Consider the following 27239-nt stretch of genomic DNA (forward strand, 5'->3'; position numbering starts at 1 on the left):
TGGCAACCAATGTGCTAATCCAGCAAAATCTCAAAGCCTACGTGACATTCTCTTCGTACAAAGCAAAGTGCGCTGTAAATCAATGATCAACTGTTTACAATATATATTGATGACTTGGAAGAAGGAAGTGAATCTACTGTAACCAAATTTGCAGACAAAAATAGGTAGGATGGCATGTTGCAAGAGGGGTACAAATGATTTAGAGAGATGAATTGGTTAAGTGAGTGGACAAGAAGTTGGCAAATGTAATATAAGGGGAAAATGTGAAGTCGATCATTTTGAAAGGGAGAACAAAAGAACAGATTCTTTAAATGGAGAAAGACTGCAAAAAGCTGCAACCCAAAGAGATTTGGGGATGCCTGTGTACATACACAGAAAGCTAACACACGGGCAACAGGTAATCAGGAAGGCTAATGGAATGTTGGAATGTAGCAGTGAGGAAGTCTTATTGCAACTATACCAGATACTGATGAGATCATATCAGGCGTACTTTGAGCAGTTTTGGTCCCCTTAAGTAAGGCAAGATATTGAAGGCAGTTCAGTAAACACTTGAGGTGAGGAGGCAATGTCTAGTGAGCAAAGACTAAACAGACTGTGACTCTGCTCACTGCTTTTTAGAACAATGAGAAGTGACCTGATTGAAAAAAAACAGAATTGTTAAGGGGCATGACAGAGTAAATGCTCAAGAGGATGCTTTCCCTCACAGGAGAGTCTAGAACCGGAAAGACAGAGAAATTATCAATCGTGAGAGAAATAAAGGGTTATAGGGAAACTGCAAGAAAGTGGACGTAAGGAATGTCGGATCAGCTATTATCTTATTGAATGACTGAGCAGGCTCAAGGGGCGGAACAGCTTTCTCCTCTTATTTCTTATGGCCATATTCTGGTAATTCTCTGTATCCCTTGATCCCTAAATTTGCTATCTTAATTGATACCTTAATGGTGTGACATTAACCTAGATTTATTTTTCCCCAGGAAGATTTGTTCTAACATTATTAGTTTTGTCATGCTCACTTTGCTCTCTTCTTGTGATATTCTGGAAACCTACATGATCTTGAAATCCTGAGCCCTCACATACACTTAAGTTTTCAGAGGCAGGCACTGTTACAAGTCCTCCCTTCATCAAGTTAAATTGTACTGATCTCAGTACAATTTATTGCCTTGTAACAATGTCAAATGTTTAAAGTTGCTGATATGATAGTTTACTTTCCTGCTTGCTATGCTTTGCTTGTCATGTTCCATCTCAGTTAAGTTCTGATGTATTGTTATTTTATGAATATGAAATTTGAATCCAGCTGGATTTATTTAGATAAATGTGACTGAGTCGCTGCAAATTTGACGCAGGAATGTCACTTTTATGATTTTGTTGATCATTGGATGTGATATGGTGTAGACGTAACTAGTCTTTAGTCTTAAGGGCTACGGGGAGAGTGCAGGGAAGTGGAGTTAAAATGCCCATCAGCCATGATTTAAATGGCGGAGTGGACGTGATGGGCCGAATGGCCTTACTTCCACTCCTGTGTCTTATGGTCTTGTTAATAAAATTATTTGTGATTTGTCCTCTTATTAACATACATGCACTCTTTGTTTTACAAGTAATAACTGTCTAGGTTCGAGCATTTAATCTTCATTCTTCTTTTAGGAAGAAACCCTAGCCCTCCGAAAAGAAGGAATCGGTGTGGTTTTGGATTCAGAATTACCTCATTTGATTGGTATTGACGATGACTTGCTTAGTACTGGAATTATTTTGTACCATCTTAAGGTAAGAATGTCTTGTGCCATCCAGGCAGTGTTATTTTGATCATAAGTCAGATACAACCTTTTAAAAGTACAACACAGCAAAATAATTTGTAAGTCAAATGTTGCCTGAACAACTTCCCGGATTACCTGGTATGACAGATGAGTTTGTACTCAAAGTCCAAGAGCAAATGTATTTTTCCCAGAATGCGGATTTGCTCAAAACAGTATATTAACGACAGAAAAGTAGCAGGAATTTCTCGAGGCAAAATAAATAACCATGAGTTCTATAGATTTTGAAATACAAATACCGAAACATTTTCATGTAATAATACTGAGAATGATGAAATGGGGTTTTCTGCTAACATTGTAAATGTGCCAGTGAAAAAATACGCATCTTTGGAACTTTAAAAATGTATAATACATGTAATTTTAAAAATGCTATGCTTTATGCATGCAATACTGTGACACTTCAGAGCTTTCCTGCCTTGTTGGAGTTTAAACAGCTAAGATTGCTAATCAATAGCTCCTGCAGTATCTACATATCAACCGTAGTTCAGTCAATCAATTTTCTTTACTCATGCTGTACAAATTGATTCTTTCTGAGTTTGGTTTCTTGCACTGCAATCCAGGTGAGTGCAATATTTTAAAAAAAACTTTGACTTTGTGTCCCTTTTAAACAATTGTTCTGGTTTTTTTTCACAAGTGTTTGTTGAAAAACTACTACAGACAAAACAAATGTCTTTGGATAGTGTGTAAAACTTCAAAAAACGAGAGTTTCAGGTTAGATCAATTTTATCTGTTTTAACTGTGAATCAAAATAGTTATTGTAAATTGACATTATCATTATTAGTTTTATATTCCAAACTTCTAATCAAGTTTTTGGTTATACTGGGTCGAGGACATCAGAATGACTTGATGCCTTACTAAAGTTATGAACTTGATTGTTATGTTGTTTGTGTTTTTAGCTGTGACTGATCTTTCTTTTAATAGGAGGGCAAGACCTATGTTGGACGAGAGGATGCCACTACACAGCAAGACATTGGTTAGTTCATCTGTTTCCCTTAATGACTGGCATTCCAACATATCGGGAGATTTTGTTACCTTTGCACTTAACTGTTCAGACCAGTCTCAATTCTTCCAATTTACATCAGTCAGATGAATCAGAAAGCGCTACTGTCTATGTCCTAACTTGTGTCATATAGACTTGCCTAACACCACTGCGAACAACCTGCAGTGACTGCTGGTGTGGCAGAACTTCAATTTAAAATTATTCTTGTTTGCAAATTTCTGTGTAACATTGTCCTCATTCTTAGCTCAACACCCCCTATTTCTATAATCTCTCCAATTCTACCATCTCGGATCGCTTGCCTTTCCTCCAATTCTGTTGTTGGTCATGCCTTTAGTTGTCTGCATCCAATGTTTTTTGTTTGTAGAATCCCTACAGTGTGGAAGCAGGCCATTCGGCCCTATAAGTCTACACCGCCCCTTCGAAAAGCATCCCACCTAGATCCATTCCCTATGCCGAGCCCACCTAACCTAAACATCCCTGCACACTATGGGCAACTTAGCGTGGCCAAAACCCACGCAGACACGGGGAGAATGTGCAGACTCCACACAGACAGTCATCTGAGGGTGGAATTGAGCCTAGGTCCCTGGCGCCGGGAGGCAACGGTGCTAACGGCCACTATGCTGCCCTTTTCCTTCAGTGGAGGATTCCTCACAGCGCCCCAAATGCAGACCATCTCTCCCTAAACCTTTGCTTCACGGTGCCCGTGCTATGCTGTGTCCTGCTTTGGCAGCCAGTTTGTCCCAAGTTTCAAATAAACGCTGTCACGTGAAGAAAGAATGACCTATTTCAGAAAATGGCTTGCTTTTGTGCACGCAACAACACACTGGCATTATTGCAGTTTTATATCAGCAGGTAACAGTAACTTCTCTAAGGCCTCCTTGTTCATTCGGCAGTCAACTGTTGTTCAACTGTATCGATCTGCTGGCCATAACTCAGTGCAGTACACAGGAGGGAGAGCTACGCAGTGTCTGTGGCAGGAGATGTTAAACTGAGACCTGTTTGCCCCCTCAGTTGGACATAAATGACTTGATCACCATTATTTCGAAGAAGTACAGGCATCTGGTGTCCTGACCAATGATCAGTCTTCAAATCATATCACCAAGACACTGGTATCCAATGCAATTTTTAAAGAACTTTGCTTCTCCATCACTCTCTCCAGAATCCCAGGCTAATGCTGTGGGGCACAGTTTTGAATCCCAACATGGTGGGCAATGGAATTTCAATTCGATGGAAAAGATTTAAGATTTTAAAAATGCTGGTCTAGTGGCGACAATGAGACCGTGGTCAGTTATCATTAAAGAAAAGGGTGGTTTGCTAATGTCCTCTAGGGAAGAAAATCCAGTATCTTGGTCTTGCATGACTACAAAGCCATACTAATGTCAACACTGTGAGAAAGGGTCACCAGACCCGAAACATTAACTCTATTTCTTCCTTCACAGATGCTGCCAGACCTGCTGGGCTTTTCCAATAACTTTGTTTTTGTTCCTGATTTACAGTATTCGCAGTTCTTTCAGTTTTTATTAAGCCATTTCAATGTGTTTGACTTGTAACTGCCCTTGGTGAAAATTAGGGATGGACCATCAATACTGGCTAGTGACACCCTCATCGTATGAATAAATGTTTAAAAAGGCCATTTGCCACCTCAAGCCTGCTCCTCCATTCAATGAGATTATGGCCAATGTGTATGTCTTGCATTCCATTGTCTTAATTTATCCCAATATCCTTTGATTCCCTGTCTAACAGAAATCTAACTGCCTTTGCTTTAATATTGAATGACCCTGCCTCCACTAGCCTGGGAAGAGTGTTCCAAAGTTGCACAACCCTCTGGTACAGGAAGAAAATCCCACTATCTTGCTCCTAAAAGAGTGATCCTAATTTGAAACCTAGTTCTGGGTTTCCAGCAAGGAAAACATAATTTCCATATCCTGTCTTGTCTAGGATCTTTCATAATTCAATCGAGTCATCCTTCACTGCCCTAAGCTCCAGTGAAAACAGGTCCCATCTGTCTAACCTTTTCCTCATTCAGGTATCAGTCTAGCAAGCAACCTTTCAATATATTTGCGTCACTGCTTTAGTCAGAAAGACCAAAGCCGCACTCAACATTTTGAGGTGCGATCTCATTAATGCCCTGTATATCTGTAGCATAAAATCCTTACTTTTGTAAGTGTGTACTTTTGTATTCAGTTCTAGTGTAATAAAATATGCCATTCCATTAGCTTTCTTAATTACTTGCTGTACCTGAACACTACCTACTTAGTGACTCCTGGACCAGAAGACCTTGATCCCTTAGTTCTTGAAATTCTATATTTCTCTAACTTCATTCTTGTGATTCCACCATCACTTCACCATTGGCGATTTTGTCTTTAGCCGCCACTTGTCAATCCATACTCTGGACATCTCTACATAAACTACTGTTTATTTTCACCTATTTCTCTTGCTCCGAGCCCCTTTTTTTGCAACCCATCTATTTGAACTAACCTTCAGTAATTCCTAACCTTACTCTTTTGGTTTGCTATTCACTTTTTCCAGTGGGACATTTTACTTCGTTAAACGTGCAGTACGAATACCAATTGTTTGTAGGAATATTTCATCCATCCAGTGGACCACACAGTGAAATTTAGTTTAAATATCTGATCCAACAAACTCATTGAAAGGACCTCAAACTACATATATCTCTTGAGCTGTATCTTGCAACTTCTGAATATTCATGTCACACAATGGCTAGGCAATGACCATCTCAATTCTGAAAAGCAGAGGGATCAAAGTGCTCCCATACATGAGTCACAGAAGAGGAATGTGCAGGTACTCCAAGTAATTCGGGCAGCAAATCGAATGCTATCCTTCGTTGTGGAGGAGCTAAACATATAGGTAAGTATGTTAACTATACTTCAATAAAAAAGATATTGGTGAGATCATATCTCAACAAATGTGTGCAGTCTTGGTCTCCCAGTTCGAGGAAGGATATAAGCATGTGGAAGTTGTTCGGAAGAGGTTTATTAGATAGCTGTGTGCACTGAATGGCTTGTTGTATTTGGGGTGGTTGCTCAGACTGGCATTGCTTCCACTGGAAGTTAAAAAACTAAGGGATGACTTGATTGAAATTTCAGAGATTCATGAATGTTTTAGTTTTTTGAGGATGTGACTAGAAAGGTTGATGAGGGTCGAGCTGTGGATGTGGTGTATATGGACTTCAGTAAGGCATTTGATAAGGTTCCCCATGGTAGGCTCATTCAGAAGGTCAGGAGGAATGGGATACAGGGGAACTTAGCTGCTTGGATACAGAATTGGCTGGCCAACAGAAGACAGCGAGTGGTAGTAGAAGGAAAATATTCTGCCTGGAAGTCAGTGGTGAGTGGAGTTCCACAGGGCTCTGTCCTTGGGCCTCTACTGTTTGTAATTTTTATTAATGACTTGGACGAGGGAATTGAAGGATGGGTCAGCAAGTTTGCAGACGACACAAAGGTCGGAGGTGTCGTTGACAGTGTAGAGGGCTGTTGTAGGCTGCAGCGGGACATTGACAGGATGCAGAGATGGGCTGAGAGGTGGCAGATGGAGTTCAACCTGGATAAATGCGAGGTGATGCATTTTGGAAGGTCGAATTTGAAAGCTGAGTACAGGATTAAGGATAGGATTCTTGGCAGCGTGGAGGAACAGAGGGATCTTGGTGTGCAGATACATAGATCCCTTAAAATGGCCACCCAAGTGGACAGGGTTGTTAAGAAAGCATATGGTGTTTTGGCTTTCATTAACAGGGGGATTGAGTTTAAGAGTCGTGAGATCTTGTTGCAGCTCTATAAAACTTTGGTTAGACCGCACTTGGAATACTGCGTCCAGTTCTGGGCGCCCTATTATAGGAAAGATGTGGATGCTTTGGAGAGGGTTCAGAGGAGGTTTACCAGGATGCTGCCTGGACTGGAGGGCTTATCTTATGAAGAGAGGTTGACTGAGCTCGGTCTCTTTTCATTGGAGAAAAGGAGGAGGAGAGGGGACCTAATTGAGGTATACAAGATAATGAGAGGCATAGATAGAGTTGATAGCCAGAGACTATTTCCCAGGGCAGAAATGGCTAGCACGAGGGGTCATAGTTTTAAGCTGGTTGGTGGAAAGTATAGAGGGGATGTCAGAGGCAGGTTCTTTACGCAGAAAGTTGTGAGAGCATGGAATGCGTTGCCAGCAGCAGTTGTGGAAGCAAGGTCATTGGGGTCATTTAAGAGACTGCTGGACATGTATATGGTCACAGAAATTTGAGGGTGCATACATGAGGATCAATGGTCGGCACAACATTGTGGGCTGAAGGGCCTGTTCTGTGCTGTACTGTTCTATGTTCTATGTTCTATTTACATTTTTTGTTTTAAGTCTCTCATGCATGTTAAATGTTATTCTCCTGAAGTGTTTTGAAAGACTTTCACTGTTTATCCTGGTTACAACACGCTATGATGTCAATAAGATTGTTTTTCAAATTTATATTGTAAATTTGGGACTCATTCTGTCTAAATTTGACTAATTTATGGCCATTTCATTGATAATACGACCTTATGATTATATGATCTTGTGTACTTGCGTTAAAAGTAATGTACTATACAGAATAAACAGATGTCTTGGACCGCCGTAGTATTTACTCTGAAAGTGATGAGAACTATCTGTGGAAGTAAATGTTAGTGAGACATAATCTTTGTAGTTATCATTTTATCTTGCAGTTCTCCATGGTCTTGATCTAGAAAGTGAACACTGTATCTTTGAAAACGTCAATAACAAAGTAACTGTAATACCACTGAATGGTGCACAGTGCTCAGTCAATGGAAATCACATTGAAGAAGCTACTCAACTAAACCAAGGTAATCTTGTTTTAAAACAAATGCTTACATAATAACTACAACAAGCAAAGCATTAATCAACGGCGAGGGTGTCAAGACAAACGTTTAGAACGTAGAACAGTACAGCACAGAACAGCCCTTCGGCCCTCGATGTTGCGCCGATCTGTGAACTAATCTAAGCCTATTCCCCTACACTATCCCATCATCATCCATATGCTTATCATAGGCCTGTTTAAATGCCCCTAATGTGGCTGAGTGCCTGTTTGTTGTCTAATTGCCCTTGAACTGACCAGCTTGCTACACTATGAGTGTATTTAGGGATCAACCACATTACTGAGAGTTTGGGCCATGTGTTGGCCAGACTGGGTAGAAACAGCAAATTTCATTCTCTGGATCAGATGCTGTGTACAGCAGTCAGTGATTATCATGATCACCATCGCTGATGTACAGCATTTATATTCAAGATTCATCAATTGAATTTAAATTCCAACAGCTGCTGTGGTGTAATTTGAACTCTTGTGCCCAAAGCATTTTCTTTTGGCTTGATTACTTTACAGTATTATTTTGGGATTACTACTGTACCGCTATCTCCTCTCAATCTAGGCAGCAACCTGCCTGCCAGAGAAAATCATGGAGAAATTGTTTAATGCTCCGGCCAGATCATGTCTTCAGTTGTACGTTCGTGAGGCTAAGGACTCAAAATCTAGAGCTGTTAAGTTACGTGAATTTGCCACGTGTGGGTGCATCATACTGTACAAAAAAGGTTCTTCAGCTCATTGCATCTGTTGCACCAAAAATACAGTGTGAGCTACACTAGTTGAGTGCTAATCTAAGTATTTTGAGGTTTCCTGCCTCAGCTACCCTTCCAGGCAGTGTGTCCCAGGTGCAGGATGAAAGTATTTTTTCCTCAAAATCCTCTAAACCTCCTTTCACTTTAAAATTATGCCTCCTCATTGTTTACCTTTTGACTATGGAGTACAGCTGCTTTCTATTTAGCCTGTCAATGGCCCTCATTATCTTATACACCCAGTCTGCTCCCCTCCTTAGCCTTCGCTCCTCCAAAGACATCAACCCGAGCTTATCCAGCCTTCGTAGCTGAATGCTCCATCCCAGACAAACATGTTGGTGAATTTCCTTTGCGACTGCACTGGAGGAAGTCGCATTCTTCATATAGTGTGGTGACTGGAACCACACAGTACTCAGCTGTGGCTTAACCAAAGGCCTGTACAGCTCCAACATAATCTCCGTGTTGTTATAATTGATGCTGTGACTGACTAAAGGCGAGCATCCTGTACATTTTGTAATAAAATATGTCAATTCAAATTTTAAGATGTTATTTTCCCCTTCTATCATGTTCCCCTGCCACCATACCTCTAAAACTGTTATCCACGCAAATAGTATCAGAGATAATGGGAACTGCAGATGCTGGAGATTCCAAGATAATAAAATGTGAGGCTGGATGAACACAGCAGGCCAAGCAGCATCTCAGGAGCACAAAAGCTGACGTTTCGGGCCTAGACCCTTCATCAGAGAGGGGGATGGGGGGAGGGAACTGGAATAAATAGGGAGAGAGGGGGAGGCGGACCGAAGATGGAGAGTAAAGAAGATAGGTGGAGAGGGTGTAGGTGGGGAGGTAGGGAGGGGATAGGTCAGTCCAGGGAAGACGGACAGGTCAAGGAGGTGGGATGAGGTTAGTAGGTAGCTGGGGGTGCGGCTTGGGGTGGGAGGAAGGGATGGGTGAGAGGAAGAACCGGCTAGGGAGGCAGAGACAGGTTGGACTGGTTTTGGGATGCAGTGGGTGGGGGGGAAGAGCTGGGCTGGTTGTGTGGTGCAGTGGGGGGAGGGGATGAACTGGGCTGGTTTAGGTACTCTGTACCCGGTGCGGCCTCCTCTACATTGGGGAAACCAAGCGGAGGCTTGGGGACCGCTTTGCAGAACACCTCCGCTCAGTTCGCAACAAACAACTGCACCTCCCAGTCGCAAACCATTTCCACTCCCCCTCCCATTCTCTTGATGACATGTCCATCATGGGCCTCCTGCACTGCCACAATGATGCCACCCGAAGGTTGCAGGAACAGCAACTCATATTCCGCCTGGGAACCCTGCAGCCATATGGTATCAATGTGGACTTCACCAGTTTCAAAATCTCCCCTTCCCCCACTGCATCCCTAAACCAGCCCAGTTCATCCCCTCCCCCCACTGCACCACACAACCAGCCCAGCTCTTCCCCCCCACCCACTGCATCCCAAAACCAGTCCAACCTGTCTCTGCCTCCCTAACCGGTTCTTCCTCTCACCCATCCCTTCCTCCCACCCCAAGCCGCACCCCCAGCTACCTACTAACCTCATCCCACCTCCTTGACCTGTCCGTCTTCCCTGGACTGACCTATCCCCTCCCTACCTCCCCACCTACACCCTCTCCACCTATCTTCTTTACTCTCCATCTTCGGTCCGCCTCCCCCTCTCTCCCTATTTATTCCAGTTCCCTCCCCCCATCCCCCTCTCTGATGAAGGGTCTAGGCCCGAAACGTCAGCTTTTGTGCTCCTGAGATGCTGCTTGGCCTGCTGTGTTCATCCAGCCTCACATTTTATTATATAGCCTTTCTGCATCCTGCTTTCCTCCAGTTGTCTATGGCCTGTAAGCACCTTCTTCAAACAGGCCTATCATAATAATTTTTTTAAACTGACTTTGGTACCATGTTCAGGAACTTCCTAACCCATCCTCTATCACTTTTTATACTTGAGATAACAAGGTGTAGAGCTAGATGAACACAGCAGGCCAAGCAGCATCAGAGGATCAGGAAAGTTTACGTTTCGGGCTTAGACCCTTTCTCTCAATCACTTTTTGTACTTATTTCTTTTCAGGAGATGTGGATGTCATTGGCAAGGCCATCCTTGATTGGCTTGAACTGAGTGGCTGGCCGGGATATTTCAGAGAGTAGAAGAGAGTTAACAACATTGCTGATGATCTGGAGTCACAAAAAGGCCAGACCAAATAACTAAAGCTCATTAGGACAATAGGTTTTGGGACTGTCAACAATAGTTGTCATGCTCCCCATGATTGAAACTGGCTTTATTTTCCAGACTTCATTAACTAAATTCCCACACCTGTCAGTGGTGAGGTTTAAGCCATTGTCCCTAAAGCATTAGCTAATGCCTCTGGATTACGAGCCCGGCAACATTACCGAGGTACTTCTGTCTCTCTCTTGTCAACTCTCCTGCTTGTCTTGACACTCCCTGATTTCAGAAGCGTAAGCTTTTTTTAAAAATGCTTTATTACATCATCTCCTCTTGCTTACTGTTCTATTAAATGAGAGAAATAAGTTATTGTTTATTGTGAGGGAATTTGAATTCAAAATGGAGAGGTTATGATTAAGTTTTAAGATTGAGGACACATCTGGACTACTGTGCACAGTATTGGTTTGTTGGCAGTCCTAGTTAAAGAAGTGTATAAATATGTTGAAAGCAGTTTAGAGAAGATTTACTGAAGTAATACTTAGAGTGGGCAGGTAACCTTGAAGGTTACCTTAGAGGAAAAGTTGGATGGGCTAGGCTTGTATCTGCAGATTAAGAGCCAACTTGATCCATCCATGCAAATTTGGAGAGGTCTCGAAAGGGTGCATTTTTAAAGGATATTCCCTTTTGTAGGAGAATTTGGAGCTCTGGTCAAATTTCATAAGTAAGGGATCACCTATTTAAAATAGATGTAATCAATTTTATCTGAGGGTTTAGAGTCTGGCATTTTTTTTAAAGAGGTGGAAGCAGAATTTTGTTTCAGCAGAGAAAGATCCTTGATAAGAAAGGGTGAAAGGTTGTTGGTGACAATATTAAAGTCCAAAGATGTGTAGCTTATGTGGATTGCGCGTGTTAAATGTGACTATATTCTGTAACTATAATTGAAACAAGCTGCTACCTCTGTTTTTCTTGTACTTGTTTTTTTTTCCCCCCAGGATATTGGAAGAGGCCTTTCTTGTTTTTGAGTGGTACTGTGGGATTTTTAACATTCATTTCAGTCACTAGTGTAGTACTTTAATGTCACGTACAGACTTTAATGTCACCTGAAGGCTATAGTTTCAAAAATTTCAGCATTGCCCCAATACTGCACTTCAATATCATCCTAAGTTATGCTGCAGTCCTAGGGGACATAAATTCTTTGAATCACAATGCAATGTTTGTACTAGGGGTTTTTTATTTTATTTTGTTTGGTTTTAATCCAACATTTTCCTCTAAGATTTGGTTCCTCGATATATTCTTTTGGGAGGACCTTAATTTTACTGCGCAACACCATCAGAAAGCACGGCAGTGGCAGAAAAGTGCATGATTATTAAATGTAACAATGTTTACGTGATCTAATATTTCTAACAGATAAACCCAGTGCTTCAGCAGGGTGCCGACAGGCAACTGTCTTACTTAGAATCTGCTCGGAGTTTCTTTCTATTGGTTTCAAATCCTGCCATCCCCGCTATCTGTAGTCCTTATTTTGTATGTATGTTGTACCAGCTTTGTGTAGCATTGTAGCCGATACCCTTACAATTACAATATTGTCAATATTAGAGCAGAATTATGATTAAAATCATTTTTTTCTGCTGCTGACATTACCACCTTTCTATAGGAAGGATGTGCTGCTACATCTGGTCAAATTTGCACGGTAGGAACTTTTACAGCCTTCTAGATTTATCGCTGAGTTCTGCAATTCCATATATAAACCCTGTCAGGTTGCTTTTTTCTTTGCTTATGGTGTTTTTCCACTCTCAGTTTGTGGTATACTTGCTTTTGGCATATCTTTGTTTGTTTAATTCTTGCTTTGTCCCATCTATATTCCATTTCGTCCAGGGAGAATGAACTGTCCTGTCACGTGGCCACTCCTGTCCTTAAACCTGTCACAGACTCTCTTCTTCTCCTTTCCTGATCTCTCCCTGGTTCAGAATCCAGGTCCAAATTATGACAATTCTGATGAAATGTCACAGACTTGAAGCATTAACTCCTGATTCCTTTTGTACCCAGATGCTGCCCAACTTCAAGTTTTTTTTTAATCTCGCTCTTTATCTCAGATATCCAGCATCTGCAATATTCTGCTTTTCTATATGGGATATGCATCGGTTTGTGTGAACATTGATCTATGTATCTTTTACACGGTCATGAAATATTTCATTTGGGTTCACTGTACTATAACCCTGAAGGAAATGGGTCTGGACACTGCAGATTACTGCTGTGTTCCCCATGGTAATACTCTGGCTAGTCAGTCTGGCTGTAGGGTCTGTTTATTCAGCTGATTAAGATTGACAATTCACAGTTCCAGCAGTACTCTGCCAACCTTGGTCCATTCGGTCAGTAGCTTCTTTGTCTGCTGTACAAAATGATGCTTATTTTCTAACTTGGTTTCTTGAGCCCTAGTCCTGATAAATGCCAGATAGAAAGCTCTGATGTCTTGTTCCTATTTAGTAATGTTAAAGTTCTCTATTTCCTCCAAGGAATTGACATTACACCAGATATTCTTGCAGTTTGCACCATAGCACGAGAAGATAAATATGCTGCCTTTGTTTAATAATTGCTGAGGCTATTGTGGATTTTACTACTTTTCTACCCTTCAGATCCCATGCAAAGGAACTCTTGTCTGTGGCATCAACCATTGGGGGTCCAGTGATGCATATCAGTGCCACACTGTTGCAATCCCTTAGGAGCTTCCACTGTAGTATTCTTAAGGGAGCTAAGTAAAATCATACAGTCTAATCAGTTTGTGTAATGGCTGACATCCCTTTTACTGACTGTAATTGTTGCAGGACTGCTTCTGACTAAGTCTCCATGGCTGCTCTGAAGGTTCCCGTGATTTTACTCTTCCACCTATAATGCTTAAGTTTTCATTGTGCTCTGATCTCCTATTCTTGGATAGATGTTGACTTTGGCTCATGAAAGTACAGAGATCCTCTTCCCCTTATGCTGTTGTTACCTCTTCTGACTTGGGTACCATTTGCCATCTGATACCTCTGCTGATAGTGTGGTTACACACTCTCATTTAGTCTTAGGATGCAGGTGTCCCTGGTCAGGCCGCTTATTGTCCATCCCTGATGGCTCTGGAGAAGGTGGTGGTGAGTTGCAGTGTTTGGAGTATAAGGATACTCACCAGACTGTTAGGAAGGCACTTGCATAATTTTGACCAACCCACTAACAGTGAAGGAATGGATATATTATTCCAAATCCGGATGATGTGCAAGTTCAGAGGGATAATGCAGTTCCATTATATGTTGTCTTTCTCGTGATAGAGGTTTTGAAAGAGTTTTTGGTGAGCTGCTGCCTGAGTGGATGGTGCACACTGTAGTCATGTTGTAATGATGAAGAAAAGAGTGAATGTTGAAGATGGTTCAAGGGGCTGCCAATGAAATGAAGTGCTTTGTCCTGAATATTGAGTCTCAAGTGTTGTTGTAGGTGAACCTGTCCAGACAAGTGGAGAGCATTCCATCATGCGCTTGTGCCTTGTAAATAGTGGGCAAGCATTGGAGAGCTGAGAAAATGAGTTACTGCAGAATTCCTAGCCTCTTGCTATGTTTTAATCTGGATATGTTATGTAACTAACTAACAGATCAAAAATAAAATCTATTCAGCCAGACAGAATGCAGATAGAGGGCACCCCTTTCATGGATTTCAGAAGGAGGAGTTGGAGGGGTCACACTCTTTGGCTGTGAGGTGTATTTTTACCATTTTCTGGGAGGAGTACCTCAGTACTAACATTGGGTGGTAAAATTGAAGGTGCTTCCCCATTGATGCTGTCAGCAGTAAAATTGGAATCACTTCCAAAAAACTGAAGATATAAAATAAACTTTGTGGAGATGAGGGGCGTTGAATAGGATGGTCTTGATCCCTCTGGTATTTTACCAGTTGTGTGGTAGTTACCAGGTGGCTCGCTTACCCTTGGGCATCCGAGAGGAGTTATTGCCCACTGAAAGGCAGCCGAGGACTGCAACCCCAACAGTCATAATTTCTAACCCCCACCCACGCACCCAACGTGTGTGCCCCATAAATGTGGTTTCCAAACCCCTCAATGGGGCTTTGAATTCAGCTTTGAATCCAATGCCATGTTGTTCCTTGTAGTGGGCTGTTCTGTGACAACCATCACTCACCATCTGATTGGCCAGATGTTCTTAGAGGCAGTGCCACTCTTTGAAAGCACATGTCTTTCCATTAATAGGTTTGTAATGAAAATAAATGTTTCACTTCTAAGCTGTAAAGTTTCTTCATCTGAAATTCAGTCACTGAACAATCAGTGAAACACCAAGATTTTTGCATGATTATTAATTGTAAATCCACACAAAAAATTATCCTGTTCACAATTGTGACAGCAAATCACAGTGATCGTCTTTTAAAACAGTTTTAATTGACTAGATTATTTGTCAGAATGGCCAAGGTTATCCTCAGTGTTAAGTTCTTTTTTTATGTTGGCTCTGCTGGATACATGTTAACCTGATTTAAAGTCATGCTGTGAATAGTTCTGAACCAGCATGTGCATGCTGACACAAATTAAACACACACTTCAACCATATCAAATGAATTATTTTATCAAAAGTTGGTGGATTTCTTTTTTGAATTTCACTGTCATTAAGTGGGTTGGAAGTTAACCCAGAAAGGTTGAATATTTTTGCTTCTTCCCCAGGAGCCTTTAGGTTCCTTGGCGATCTCATAAGTGCGCTTTAATCTAGAGAATTGATGATATGCATTGCTACATCTTAAAAACAGAGTTTCCTTAAATACTACACTAAAATAGACTTCAGATTTCTGTACAACATTTGTATGGCCTAATTGCATTGACACAATCCGAATATTTGACAACTTGATTGGCAAATTTGTGACAAAAATGGAAAGCTACAAGTACTCCTTTTTCGTAAGGATGCTATAGTGTACACCAACTTTAAATGCTGAAATGCGAAACTGCTTATAACAGTGTTATGAAACATTTTCAAATCCTTCAGTGTTTTGAAAGTGCCTGTGTTTTGATGTAAGATCAGAAAATAACTTTTAAAAATATTTTTCAACAATTTTACTGTCTCATATTCAAAAGACTTGCTGACAAGGATTTGGGATTACTTCCTAGCTCTTGTAAAAATCTGTATATTTGCAATTGCAAATTCTTCTATATCCATTTGAGTATATTTTGATATCTGTTGATTATTGTAAGACATGAACTGCATGTGATGGAGTCTTCCACATTCTGCATTCAATATTCTTTATCCTTAAATCTGTTCCTTTTTAAAACAAGAATGCACACTGCACATTAAACAGTTCTATTATATTGCAGTGTGTCCGTCTTGCACTTGCATTTAAGTGTCAATGCTTCTGCCACCAAATAAGTGACTTGAGTATTGAGAGTAGAGAGGTTGATTTTTGAATTGTCTGTTCTTGCCAACAAATAAATTATTTTCTGTTTGTGATACTTCATCTGAAAGCTGTTGGTTTCCCTTTACACAACTTGAGGAAAAGGACAGGTGCTGTGGTTTTGTGTTTAAAAATAAAACCCTTTTGGTTTTTGTTAATTTTGTGATGTCCAAGGTCAGTTAGTAAAATTACACTTAACCCAGCTATGCTCACCAGCAGAATTTCTTTTCAAAGTATTTTGGTAAATCCTGAGAAACAAAGGAATTGAACTTCTGTCTTCCCTTTCTTAAAGGAGCTGTCATACTCCTGGGAAGAACCAACATGTTCAGGTTTAATCATCCTAAGGAAGCTGCTAAACTCAGGGAAAAAAGGAAGGTATGTTGTCTGGTTTGAATCTTAAATTTTTACATAGATTCAAAAAATAAATGTTTCATGAGGTAATAGAACCATTTTAAACACTTTTTTGAACTTCAGGTCATCTGAGTCACTATTTTAGATATACTGTCTAAATCTTACGCTTTTGGTTAGTTGATACAAATTTTAAATTTAAGCTGTATTTAAGAGATCTTAACTAAATCATCAGGAAGTGTAAAGGAAAGCAAATATTTTGGCTGGGAATGATTGCTGCTTTAGCAAGCATGCCTAGAATAGGACTAAGGGGGTAGAATTCAGTAAGATGTCTATTTTATGCAATGAGGATGTATTTCATTTAAAGGACGTTTGGATAACAGCACGAATAAGAAATGTTTTGAGGGAGATGGGCCAGGAGCAAGCAGATGGATTCGTTCAGTTTGGGATTGTGTTCGGCATGGACTGGTTGGACTGAAGGGTCTGTTTCAGTGCTTTAAGACTCTGACTCTATAAACTTCAGTTGAGAGAATTTCAGACTACCAAAATAGCTGGAATAAGTTGTTTTAAAATTTATTCCTTCATGGGATGTGGGTGTCGGTCGCAAGATCAGTTTTTTTTCCCCCCTATCCTTGATTGTCCTGGAGCGTGGTGACTTGCTGGACTATTGCAGAGGGCACTTGAGTCAACAATGTTACTGTGGTTCTGGAAGCACATAGGTCAGACTGTGTGCAGATGGTTGGTTTCCTTCCCTAAGTGAGTAATTGTGACCAGGGCTCAAACAACACTTGGGTGATGGACCAATTCTCCCTTTTGAAGCCACCAGGAAGACTGAATCATTTGGGCAGTCAGTTGGAGAAAAGTCTCCTTCATATGTACAATAGGAAGATTTGTTGAAGCAGTGATCATCCAACCACTGGCTAGTTTCCTCTTGAGGTCGCTGCTCATAGCCTCGCTAGTACGCCTATCATTAGCAAACTTGTGAGAGGAATAGCCTGCAACAGAAGGCGCACCAAATGTTGAGAAAATTATGTGGCGACAGTGAAAAGAAGAGGTGGAGGGGGGTGCAGTTAATTCTTTGTTAGGGAAGGGAGTTTTGTTGGGCGAGGGGATGGGCTACGAGAGGGTTGAGGCAAGGATGAGGTTGGGGAGGGTGTTATTGAAGGAAACTATAAAGGGAGATTGAGGAATGTAGGCAGCTGTAGGAGAAATGGGAGAGCACGGGCTTATAAGTAGTATGAGGGAGAAAGGCTGCTAATGGGAAGGATGGCTGCTAGAAGTCTGGAGAGAGATCCATTTTAAAACCTGCCAACAAAGGAATACTCCACCAACACACACAGTTGAACTTGCTAAGGCATTTCATTTCTTAAATGAATGTGGAATTTCTAGGTAATGCTGCCTAAGTTCAGGAACAGCTACATGAGAACAAAGTGATGCATGCTATTCTAATGGGCGCGTGTATATTATTGTTAAATTTACGAGATTTAGATCCGAGATGCAGAAGGGTCTTGCCTGATTAAAATGCACCTGTTTTGTATATTTGTGGTTAAAAACACATTTGCTGTTAATTCAAGCCTGTAGAATGTGTGCTTAGTGTGATGGCATTTTGTGTGTAGAAATGGATATCACATATTTTGAAACAAACTTAATTTCTGTTGAGAGATGGTAAGAACTGCAGATGCTGGAACCAGGCATAACAGTGTGGAGCTGGAGAAACACAGCAAGCCAGGCAGCATCAGAGGAGCAGGAAAGTTGACGTTTTGGGTTGGGCCCCTTCTTCAGAAAATTAACTTATGCTGTGGTGTTGTGCCAATTGAAATACTGTGTTTCCAGGAAATCTGTGCTTTCATCATGTGCTGTGATTTTCATTTTAGTAGCCATGATTTGAGATGTGAGGGGCTTAGACAGTGTAGACAGGCTTTTTCCCTTTAGTGGAGGGATTATTAATCAGGGGCACATATTTAAGAAAGGAACAGGAGGCTTAGAGGGGATATGAGGGCAAAAAAATCTTTACTCAGTGTGATGGGAATGTGAAACTGACTGTAAGGGTGGTAGAGACTGAAGCCCTCTTAAAATTAATGAAGTAAGTACATTTGTGATACCAAGTATACAAAACAATGGATCAATAGTTAGGTAGTTGTTTCTAAATGATGCAGACTTGATGGACTGAAAGGCCTTTTTTGGGTCATATAGACCTCTGTGACTCTACTCAAGTCCTGTTGATTTTTATTGGCATTGTTGATATTGAGTTAAAGATCACCAACTTTACCTGTGTGTGCCATTGCAATTTTACCTGTTTTGCATTTTTAGAGTGGACTGCTGTCTACCTTCAGTTTGTCTATGACGGACCTTTCTAAATCCTGTGAAAATCTTTCAGCCATCATGCTTTACAATCCAGGGTAAGATGAAGAAGCAGATATGCTGTTAATACAAGAGCGGCTTTCATTTTGTTCCTGCTGAGTAGCGTTAGATTTTGCTGTCTTCTGTTTTGTCCACCATTCCAGATATCAATATAGTAAGATCTTGCAGATTTCTGTCCCCCATTAATTATTTGCAATGACAACAATGCACTGTTATTGTTTTGTAATAAAGACTACCCAAGACCCTTTGCAGGAGTTGTAGAACGTGAAACTGAGCCACGTAAGGAGCTATTAGGTTGGATGACCAAATGAAAGGTAGATTTTAAGGAGCATTCTAAAGGAGGACTGAGCAAGAAGTAAAGCCAGAGGCAAATTGCAGAGCTTGGTGTGTTGGTATCTGAGAACACTGCCAATGTGGTGGAGGGGCAGTGATGCTCAAGAGTCCACAGTTAGAGAATTGCAGATATCATGCAAGGTTTGGGAGCAGAAGTACAGCACAGAATAGAGATGCACAAGGTCATGGAGAAATTTGAACAAAAGTGAGAATTTTAAAATTTAGCAGTTGCGATTCTAAGAACCAATGGGTTTCATCATAATGAGGGGTCATGAGTGTTTCTTGGTACAAATTTGGGAGGTAAACAACAATTCTGAAGTGTTAACTTGATTGAGCTTATTAGGTGGGAGACCAATTGGGAAAGCATTTGAAAATACCTGGAAGTTTCAATTCCAGATAAGAGGTTGGAGTGGAGTTGTGCAGTATGACAGAGGAAAAGATTTTAGTGATGGAGAGCAAATGGAGTTAGGAGCAGTGATAATGGGAACTGCAGATGCTAGAGAATCCGAGATAAAGCGTGCAGCTGGATGAACACAGCAAGCCAAGCAGTATCTTAGAACCACAAAGGTCCAGGCCTGAAATGTCAGCTTCTGTGCTCCGAAGATGCTGCTTGGCCTGCTGTGTTCATCCAGCTCCACACTTTGTTTTCTCGCAATTAGGAGCCCAGCTCAGTGTCAGAGTGAACCACAAAAAGTCCAGTTCAACCGCAGATCGTAGTCAAGGCGCAGGTAGCTAGATCATCTGTCAAAGAATTGAGTGTGTGACAAGGATAGAAGGCAAAACCCAGAATTTATTGGAGAGGGACAAATGGGATAAAAGAGATTGGATTGCATCAGATTTCGTATCCTTACTTGGCAGAAAAGAACCTGGTAACAGAGACAGGCCAGAGATTGAGACTTTGTACTTTCATAATATAAGAGCATTCTGTGTTAAAGCCTCAGTTCCTGTGATTGATGTACTACAATAATGGACCAGTGTTGACCCATGAAATCCAATATGCAAACCTCAATGTGCTGTTGCTCATCAAATGCCCTTACCTTTTATAAACCACAATTTTTTCCCCATCTTAAAGGTCAGGTTAATGTTAATTAAGGTCTTACTTCATTATATATTTTTGTAACTTTGGCAGAAAGAGTCCTTTACATTCAGTTGGATACCAGATATGAGTTATTTTATAAATGGAATCTGATAAATTTGATTTCTTCTTAATTAATCTCTCTTGCTTTCACTGCACTTCCCATGGCAGCCTTTTCACAATAAAGGGACCCATTTGCCTAAGGTAGAGATATGCCATTTGTACTTATTGATTGTGATGTCTGCATGAAATTAGTTTACTAAAAATACACTGGACATGTTCTGCAGATTTCTTTCCATTATGCTGTCAAATGCACTAATTTGGGTATGAAATATAGTTCACACCTGTAATTATCGAAACAGCATTGGAACACTACTTAAAATATTACTAGAAGACTGTATTATAAGGAACAATTTGCATTTCTCCTGCAAAAAGTTCTCAAGGTGCTTTTCAAGGATAGCTCAGACAGACGTTGGTGAGGAAACAAAGTAATCGAGAAGCAGAAAAAAACAAAATAATCTAAGCGCTAGCTTTTTAAGGCAAGAGGTAGGTAAGTGACACTGATTTGGAAAAGTGTCTGAATAGCGTGGATGCAAAGACTGAACAATCAGTCTCTGATGGGTGTGGTGAATAGGGAAATCTGCGTTGGAGCAAAGGGCCATAAGGGGCTTGCTTGTGTAACTGGATAAAATTTTCCCAATAGGGTGGGATGAGGTGGTGAGGTATTTGTGAATGAGAGCAAGAATTTTGAAGCCTGTTATCTCAGAACTGTTGAAGGTCAGTGCCAGTTACGATCTGCTGGATCTAAAATGGTCCTTTGTGCTGGAGGCAGCCTGGGTGAAAAACTTCAGATTCAAGAGCACAAAGCCACTAATTTGAGAATTTGGGTGAGAGGAAGCAAGAATGCTTTTTGAGGTAACAAAGGGAAAAAGTAAGCTTTGAGCACTGAAGGAATTTTGGATTTGGGAATAAATGACAGCATCCCATAGGTTGGGAAAAGCAGTCTAGGTGGATTAGATTTGAAGTAGGAAATACAGCTCATGATCAAAGAGGGCACCTACAGGCTTAGGAATGGAACTGGGTGTGAACTGAACCAAACTGATTCTGTTTTCCAAACATAGAGTTTAAAACTTTCTACAATTCTGCACAGATCAATGTCATGTAAAACTATTGTTCCAGACTTGGTAATGGTGATGGGAAAATAAAATGTAGGTGTGGGTATGTAGGTGGAAACTGAGACCCTTCTGGCAGATAACTCCAATGGACTGTGTATTTTCTGTTGGGGAAGATTTATGTAGGTATTTTAGACAATGTCTGTCTACCAAAAGTAAACCTTATTTTGTACATTGTGTTTTTTTTGCACCATCCGAATGAAGTATTCTTATTTATCCTTTTATTTGCAGTATGTTGATACGTGAGTACCTCTATTAATCTTTCTGAACTTTTACTAGGCTAGAATTTGAGAGACAACAGAGAGAAGAGCTGGAAAAACTAGAAAACAAGAGGTAAGAATCTGCATCTTAGAGTTGCTACAGCACGGAAGGAAGACCTTACAGCCTGTTGTGATAAACTGCCCTCTATGGTCTCCCATGTGCTGGCACATTCTTATCACATTCTGATGTCTTAGCAATATAACGATTTCAAAATGTGCGTCATTAATTGGTTGTCGTTTCTTTCAAAATCTAAATCATATTAACTGAAATGTTAATAGCGAGTTTTGAGAATATTTGTAGCTCAGGTTGAGGTTCTGGATATGAGTTTGCTTGCTGAGCTGGAAGGTTAGTTTTCAGACGTTTCGTCACCATTCTAGGTAACGTGATCAGTGAGCCTCCGACGAAGCGCTGGTGTTGTGTCCCGCTTTCTATTTATCTGGTTAGGTTTCCTTGGGTTGATGATGTCATTTCCTGTTCTTTTTCTCAGGGGATGGTAGATTGATTTGGAGCCAATGTGTTTGTTGATGGAGTTCCAGTTGGAATGCCATGCTTCTAGGAATTCTTGTGCGTGTCTCTGTTTGGCTTGACCTAGGATGGATGTGTTGTCCCAATCAGTGGTGTCCTTCCTCATCTGTATGTAAGGATACGAGTGATAGTGGGTCATGTCGTTTTGTGGCTAGTTGATGTTCATGTATCCTGGTGGCTAGCTTTCTGCCAGTTTGTCCAATGTAGTGTTTGTCACAGTTCTTGCAAGGTATTTTGTAGATGACGTTCGTTTTGTTTGTTGTCTGTGTAGGGTCTTTTAAGTTCATTAGCTGTGAACCCACTATCACTCGTATCCTTACATACAGATGAGGAAGGACACCACTTTGATTGGGACAACACATCCATCCTAGGACAAGCCAAACAGAGACACGCACAAGAATTCCTAGAAGCATGGCATTCCAACCGGAACTCCATCAACAAGCACATTGATTTGGAGCCAATCTACCATCCCCTGAGAAAAAGAACAGGAAATGACATCACCAACCCAAGGAAACCTAACCAGATAAATAGAAAGCGGGACATAACACCAGCGCTTCGTTGGAGGCTCACTGATGTTACCTAGAATTGTGATGAAACGTCTGAAAACTAACCTTCCAGCTCAGCGAGCAAACTCACATCCTGAAATGTTAATGTATTGTTCACTTCAGCTCAAGTTTCCCTCAAGACATGTCAAAACATTGAGCTACTTCATGAAAGACTGAAGTTGTTGATAAGCTACTACAGACAGTCAAGGGGTAAAACAAATTTGTTTTCAGGATATGGGTGATGCTGACACAACTGTATTTGTGGCTTCTCCCTAATTGCCCTGCAAAAATGATGGACCACTTTTGTAATTGAGTGGTTTACAAAAGCACACTGAGAAGGATGCACCATCTGCGAAGTAAAGAATGGTGGGTAGTTTAAAGACCATAGAGGAGCAGTATTAGGCCGTTTGACCCATCAATTCTGTTCTTGTTCAAACATGGCTGATATGTTTCTCAACCCATTCTCCTGCCTTCTCCCGATGCTGCTCGACCCTCTTGCTAACCAAAAGCCTATCTATCTCCATCTTAAATACCCTCTATGATTTGGCTTCCACAGCCCTCTGCGGCAATGAGTTCCATTGATTCATCACAGTCTGACTGAAAGAAGTTCCTCCTGGTCTCAGTTCGAAGTATTTTGTAAGCTTCAATAAACCGCCTGGATATGGAGAAGATGTTTCCAGTAGTAGGAGAGACTAAGACCTGAATGCACAGCCTGCGTAAAGACACAACCGTTTCGAAAAGAAAGATTTGCAAGACATGTAGATTGTGTGGTAGACCAAAAGATTGAAAATTTTAGAAACCAGGAAAGGGGGGGAAATAGGGAGAGATTTGAGAATGAAAGAAAACAATAAAAGTCATGAAACCGGACAGTAAAAGCTCCCACAAGTACGTGGAAAAGAGTAGCTAAAGTGTGTGCTGGCGCTTTAGAGGGTGAGATTCATGAAAAAATAATGGAAAATAAAGAAATGGCAGGTCCTTCAAACAAGTATTTTGTGACTGTCTTCATAGCAAAAAAACATCCCAAGAATATTGGAAAAATAAATCATTTATCACTAAAGAAAAAGTAACAGACACGTTATTGAGATTTAAGGCTAATGAGTCTTCTGGACCTGATGACCTGCATTTTTGGATTTTAAAAGTGGTGGATGCAGAGATATTGGACATATTGATTGTAATCAATGTTCCCTGGAATTATTTTCTCTCGCTGATGCGTGATCCTCTGAGATCTGTGCAGTGCATTCCAGAAATGGAAGCTATTCATTGGCATGCCGATAAGTACAGCATGCAGCTTGGAGGAAATAGTTTGTAATAACCCACAATTCTCCTAGATTCTGGAAAAGCCCCAAAGGATTGGGAAACTAAAATACGGTACCACTGTTCAAGAAAGAACTGGGGAAGGGGGTCATAATGCAGGAAACTATAAGCCAGTTAGCCTAATATCTGCCATGGGGATAATGCTAGAATCCACTATTACAGGACACTTAGAAAATTGTATTATGGTGAATTAGCATGAACATAATCTTTGGTCAAATGATTTCCCTTAGACAACTATGTAACTGGAAATCCTAGTAAACTGTGGATCAGTGGGCTGTGTTAGGTTGCTGATGCAAAGAATGACATGAACACTGCTGAATGACCACCCCCTTTGCTGTAGCTGTTCAGTGATTGTATAGTGTTTCCTGCATGGAAGCATCACTACTTGCCGGTGGTCCCACACCATCCTAATTTGGAATTATATCCCTGTTGTTTCATTGGAACCACATTAAAATCCTAACTGTCCTGAACAGTACTGTGGGTTTACCTACACAATATACAGACTACAGGAGTTTAAGAAGGCAATTCCCTGCCACCACCTCAAGGACAATTGAGGATAGGGAAAAGAACATCTGAAAGAAGCATTCTGATGTCTGTAAAAGGATTTACAGAAATTAAATTAGAAAATCTTGTTTTATATTGTGATTAGTATAAATACCAAGTTACTGAGCCACTTTATTTTATTGGTTACAGTGTAAAATGTTGAATTTAGTAAAACTTCACTGTTTTAAAAACATGTTTTTGTTTCAATGTACTTATTTTAGGAGACTGATAGAAGAAATGGAAGAGAAACAACAGTCAGAAAAGTCAGAACTAGAGAGGTTGCAGCAGGAAGTGGAGACACAACGCAAAGAAACTGAAATTGTCAAACTTCGCATCCGGAAGCAAGAAGAAAATCTGAAACGTCGAAACCTGGATATTGAAAGCAGACTTAAAGACTTAAAGGCTGAGAAAGAGAAATTTGAGGAAGAGCGGCAAAGAGAACAAGAAGAAATTGAGCTACAAAAGAAAAAGCAGGAAGAAGAAATTTACCTAAGAGTCCAAAAGGAATTACAGATATTGCAGGAACTTCACGAGCAGGAGAATGCAGGTAAACTGGAAATTCTCAGAGAACTAGAGAAACTCAAAAGAGAAAAGGATGAGCATAGCCAGAAGCTAGAATTAGAGAAGAGAAGACTTGAAGAAGAATCAAAGCATCAACTGATTCTTGTCACTCGTCTCGGAGAGCAAGTCAGAGAGAAACAGGAAACTGTCCAAATGCTCAAACGAGGTGATGTACAGAGCATGGATGAAGAAAAGAATATCCTCGAGGAAATTAGGGAAGTTCTCCTCAAAGCCAAAGAAGCTAGACCTGCTGGAGGTGACGAACCTAGATCTGTTGAAGAAGATGCGAGACCTGATGAAAGTGAGGAATCTGAAGATGTCCAGAGAGCAAAGGAAAGATACATGGATCTGAAAAAAATACAATTGGAAAAGTTCACAACTTTGGAACACAGTGTCTGCTATCAAAAAAGCCTTCTGGAAAAGGAAATTACTCTTGACGGTGAAGCTCTTGAGCAGTTAAGGTGTGCACACCAGAAACCCGTAAATGGCAGTCTGGACAGTGGTGGAAGCCGTGCTTTAGGTTCAATTGAGTTGGTCGAAGCAGCGGAGAAACAGAAAGAGGTTGAACAACGAATGGTGAATAAAGCACGGCAGCTAGATTATTTGATGGAAAACCATTTGCCTGCGCTGTTGGAGGAAAAGCAGAGAGCTGCGGAAATTCTTGACCGAGGTATGCCTAGTTTGGATGTTGTACTATATGAGACTGAGAAAGAAATTGAAGAAAAAAAGGAGCAGCTAGCACAGTACAGAGCCAGCACTGATCAACTTCAGCAGCTCCAACAAACGTACGAATTTACTGCTAATATTGCTCGACAAGAGGAAAAGGTTCGTATGATTGAGAAAGAGATTATTGAATCAAGAGAAAAGCAACAGAGGGAAGCATTGGAGCAGGCAGTAGCTAAAATAGAGAAGAGACACTCTGCTCTTCAGCGTCATTCTGCCATTGACTTAGAGATTGAGGAACAGAGACAAAAGCTAGCAACGCTAAATGACTATGAAGAAACAGATCTTCGAGACAGCCTGGAGGCAGAACATAAAGCCTTGGAACAAGACCGAGAAAGGTGGTAGAGCTGCTTTTTTTTTTAAACCAAAGCCAAAACTCTCAAAATCTCTAGTAATAAGAATATGTAATGTGAGGTCCCTAATCTGTGCATTGTTTTGCTGATCTTAGCTGGAATAGCAGCCCCAGTGTTGCTTTTGCCATTCATGCCACACGTTGAAATTCAGCCAGGCTTTCTGCCTAATTGCTGGGTGAATCCAGCTGGCAAGTGTCTGTGTGTGGGTATTGAGTGAAGACGAGTTGAGATTCACGTGGGTCTTTTGTGCCTGTGATCTTATAACTTTGAGAGGCCCCCACCTATGTGGGGGAATACAAAGTGAAGCTATAAATAAATAGCAGTAATGTGCAGACCCAAATATATCCAATGACAAATCTCTGGGCAGTCGGGAAAAATCCATCACAAGGCTCCAAATACACTCTCTCTTTCAATCCAGATTTTCAATTTTCAAAAGCTTCAAGTTTTCTTTCTGTTTTGATAACTGTTGTCATCTCTGAATGGGCTTTGTTCATTAAAATGTTGCATCCCTTCAATCGATTTAAAGATTTAATGTGATGGAGTTTCATGTTTGTTATCAACAGAGAAATGCCATTAGCAAATTCTTTTGTGGATGCATCCTAAAGATATAGGGTAGGAGGCCTTCAACATTTTGAAGTTCTTCCCAAGTCAGGAATGCGTGTCAGGATTTGGGCATGCATCCTGTTTTGTGAATTCATAAAGTTTTGACCTTTTGGAAAGCTGATAGATTTATTTCAATCTTGAACCACAGCATTAAGTAATCTAGAACAAATGTCTATCAATACCCAAAGAATAAAACAATGTACCCAAACCCATTTGGCTCAAATGTCCTTTCAGGGAAGGAAACTACCATTTATTACCTGGACTTGCCTATACCTGAGTCCACGCCCACAACAGTATGGCAATAAGTGCTGGCCAAACCAGAAATACTGACGTCCTGTTTCTTAAAAAAAAATTACCTTCATTTCAGAAAAGCAGTCCTATCAATCTGCCGTTTGCCATGTTGAAATGGTTGTGTTTGAAATGCATAGAAGACTTCCCTCAATCGAAAGTGCGTTAGTAACATAAAAATGGAAGCTTGTGGATCTAAACTTGGGATAATTAACTTAATTTTTCTTATTATGTGTAATCACTAATATT

At 40.7% G+C, this 27239-nt stretch overlaps 1 protein-coding gene across 2 annotated transcripts in view; it reads left to right on the forward strand.

The window, feature by feature from the left end:
• Positions 1 to 27239, forward strand: part of kif16ba (kinesin family member 16Ba) — a 118403-nt gene that overhangs the window by 34667 nt on the left and 56497 nt on the right. The window contains exons 12-19 of one of the 2 annotated variants that reach the window (XM_059648322.1): positions 1642 to 1761; positions 2730 to 2781; positions 7506 to 7643; positions 16278 to 16360; positions 18644 to 18732; positions 20274 to 20306; positions 21554 to 21607; positions 24684 to 26084. In XM_059648322.1, the coding sequence (XP_059504305.1) occupies positions 1642 to 1761; positions 2730 to 2781; positions 7506 to 7643; positions 16278 to 16360; positions 18644 to 18732; positions 20274 to 20306; positions 21554 to 21607; positions 24684 to 26084 (1970 nt within the window). The remainder of the gene's footprint in view (positions 1 to 1641; positions 1762 to 2729; positions 2782 to 7505; positions 7644 to 16277; positions 16361 to 18643; positions 18733 to 20273; positions 20307 to 21553; positions 21608 to 24683; positions 26085 to 27239) is intronic. The other variant, XM_059648323.1, reaches the window with a different exon arrangement.

Source organism: Stegostoma tigrinum, chromosome 9, assembly GCF_030684315.1.
Source record: "Stegostoma tigrinum isolate sSteTig4 chromosome 9, sSteTig4.hap1, whole genome shotgun sequence".
Lineage (NCBI taxonomy): Eukaryota > Metazoa > Chordata > Chondrichthyes > Orectolobiformes > Stegostomatidae > Stegostoma > Stegostoma tigrinum.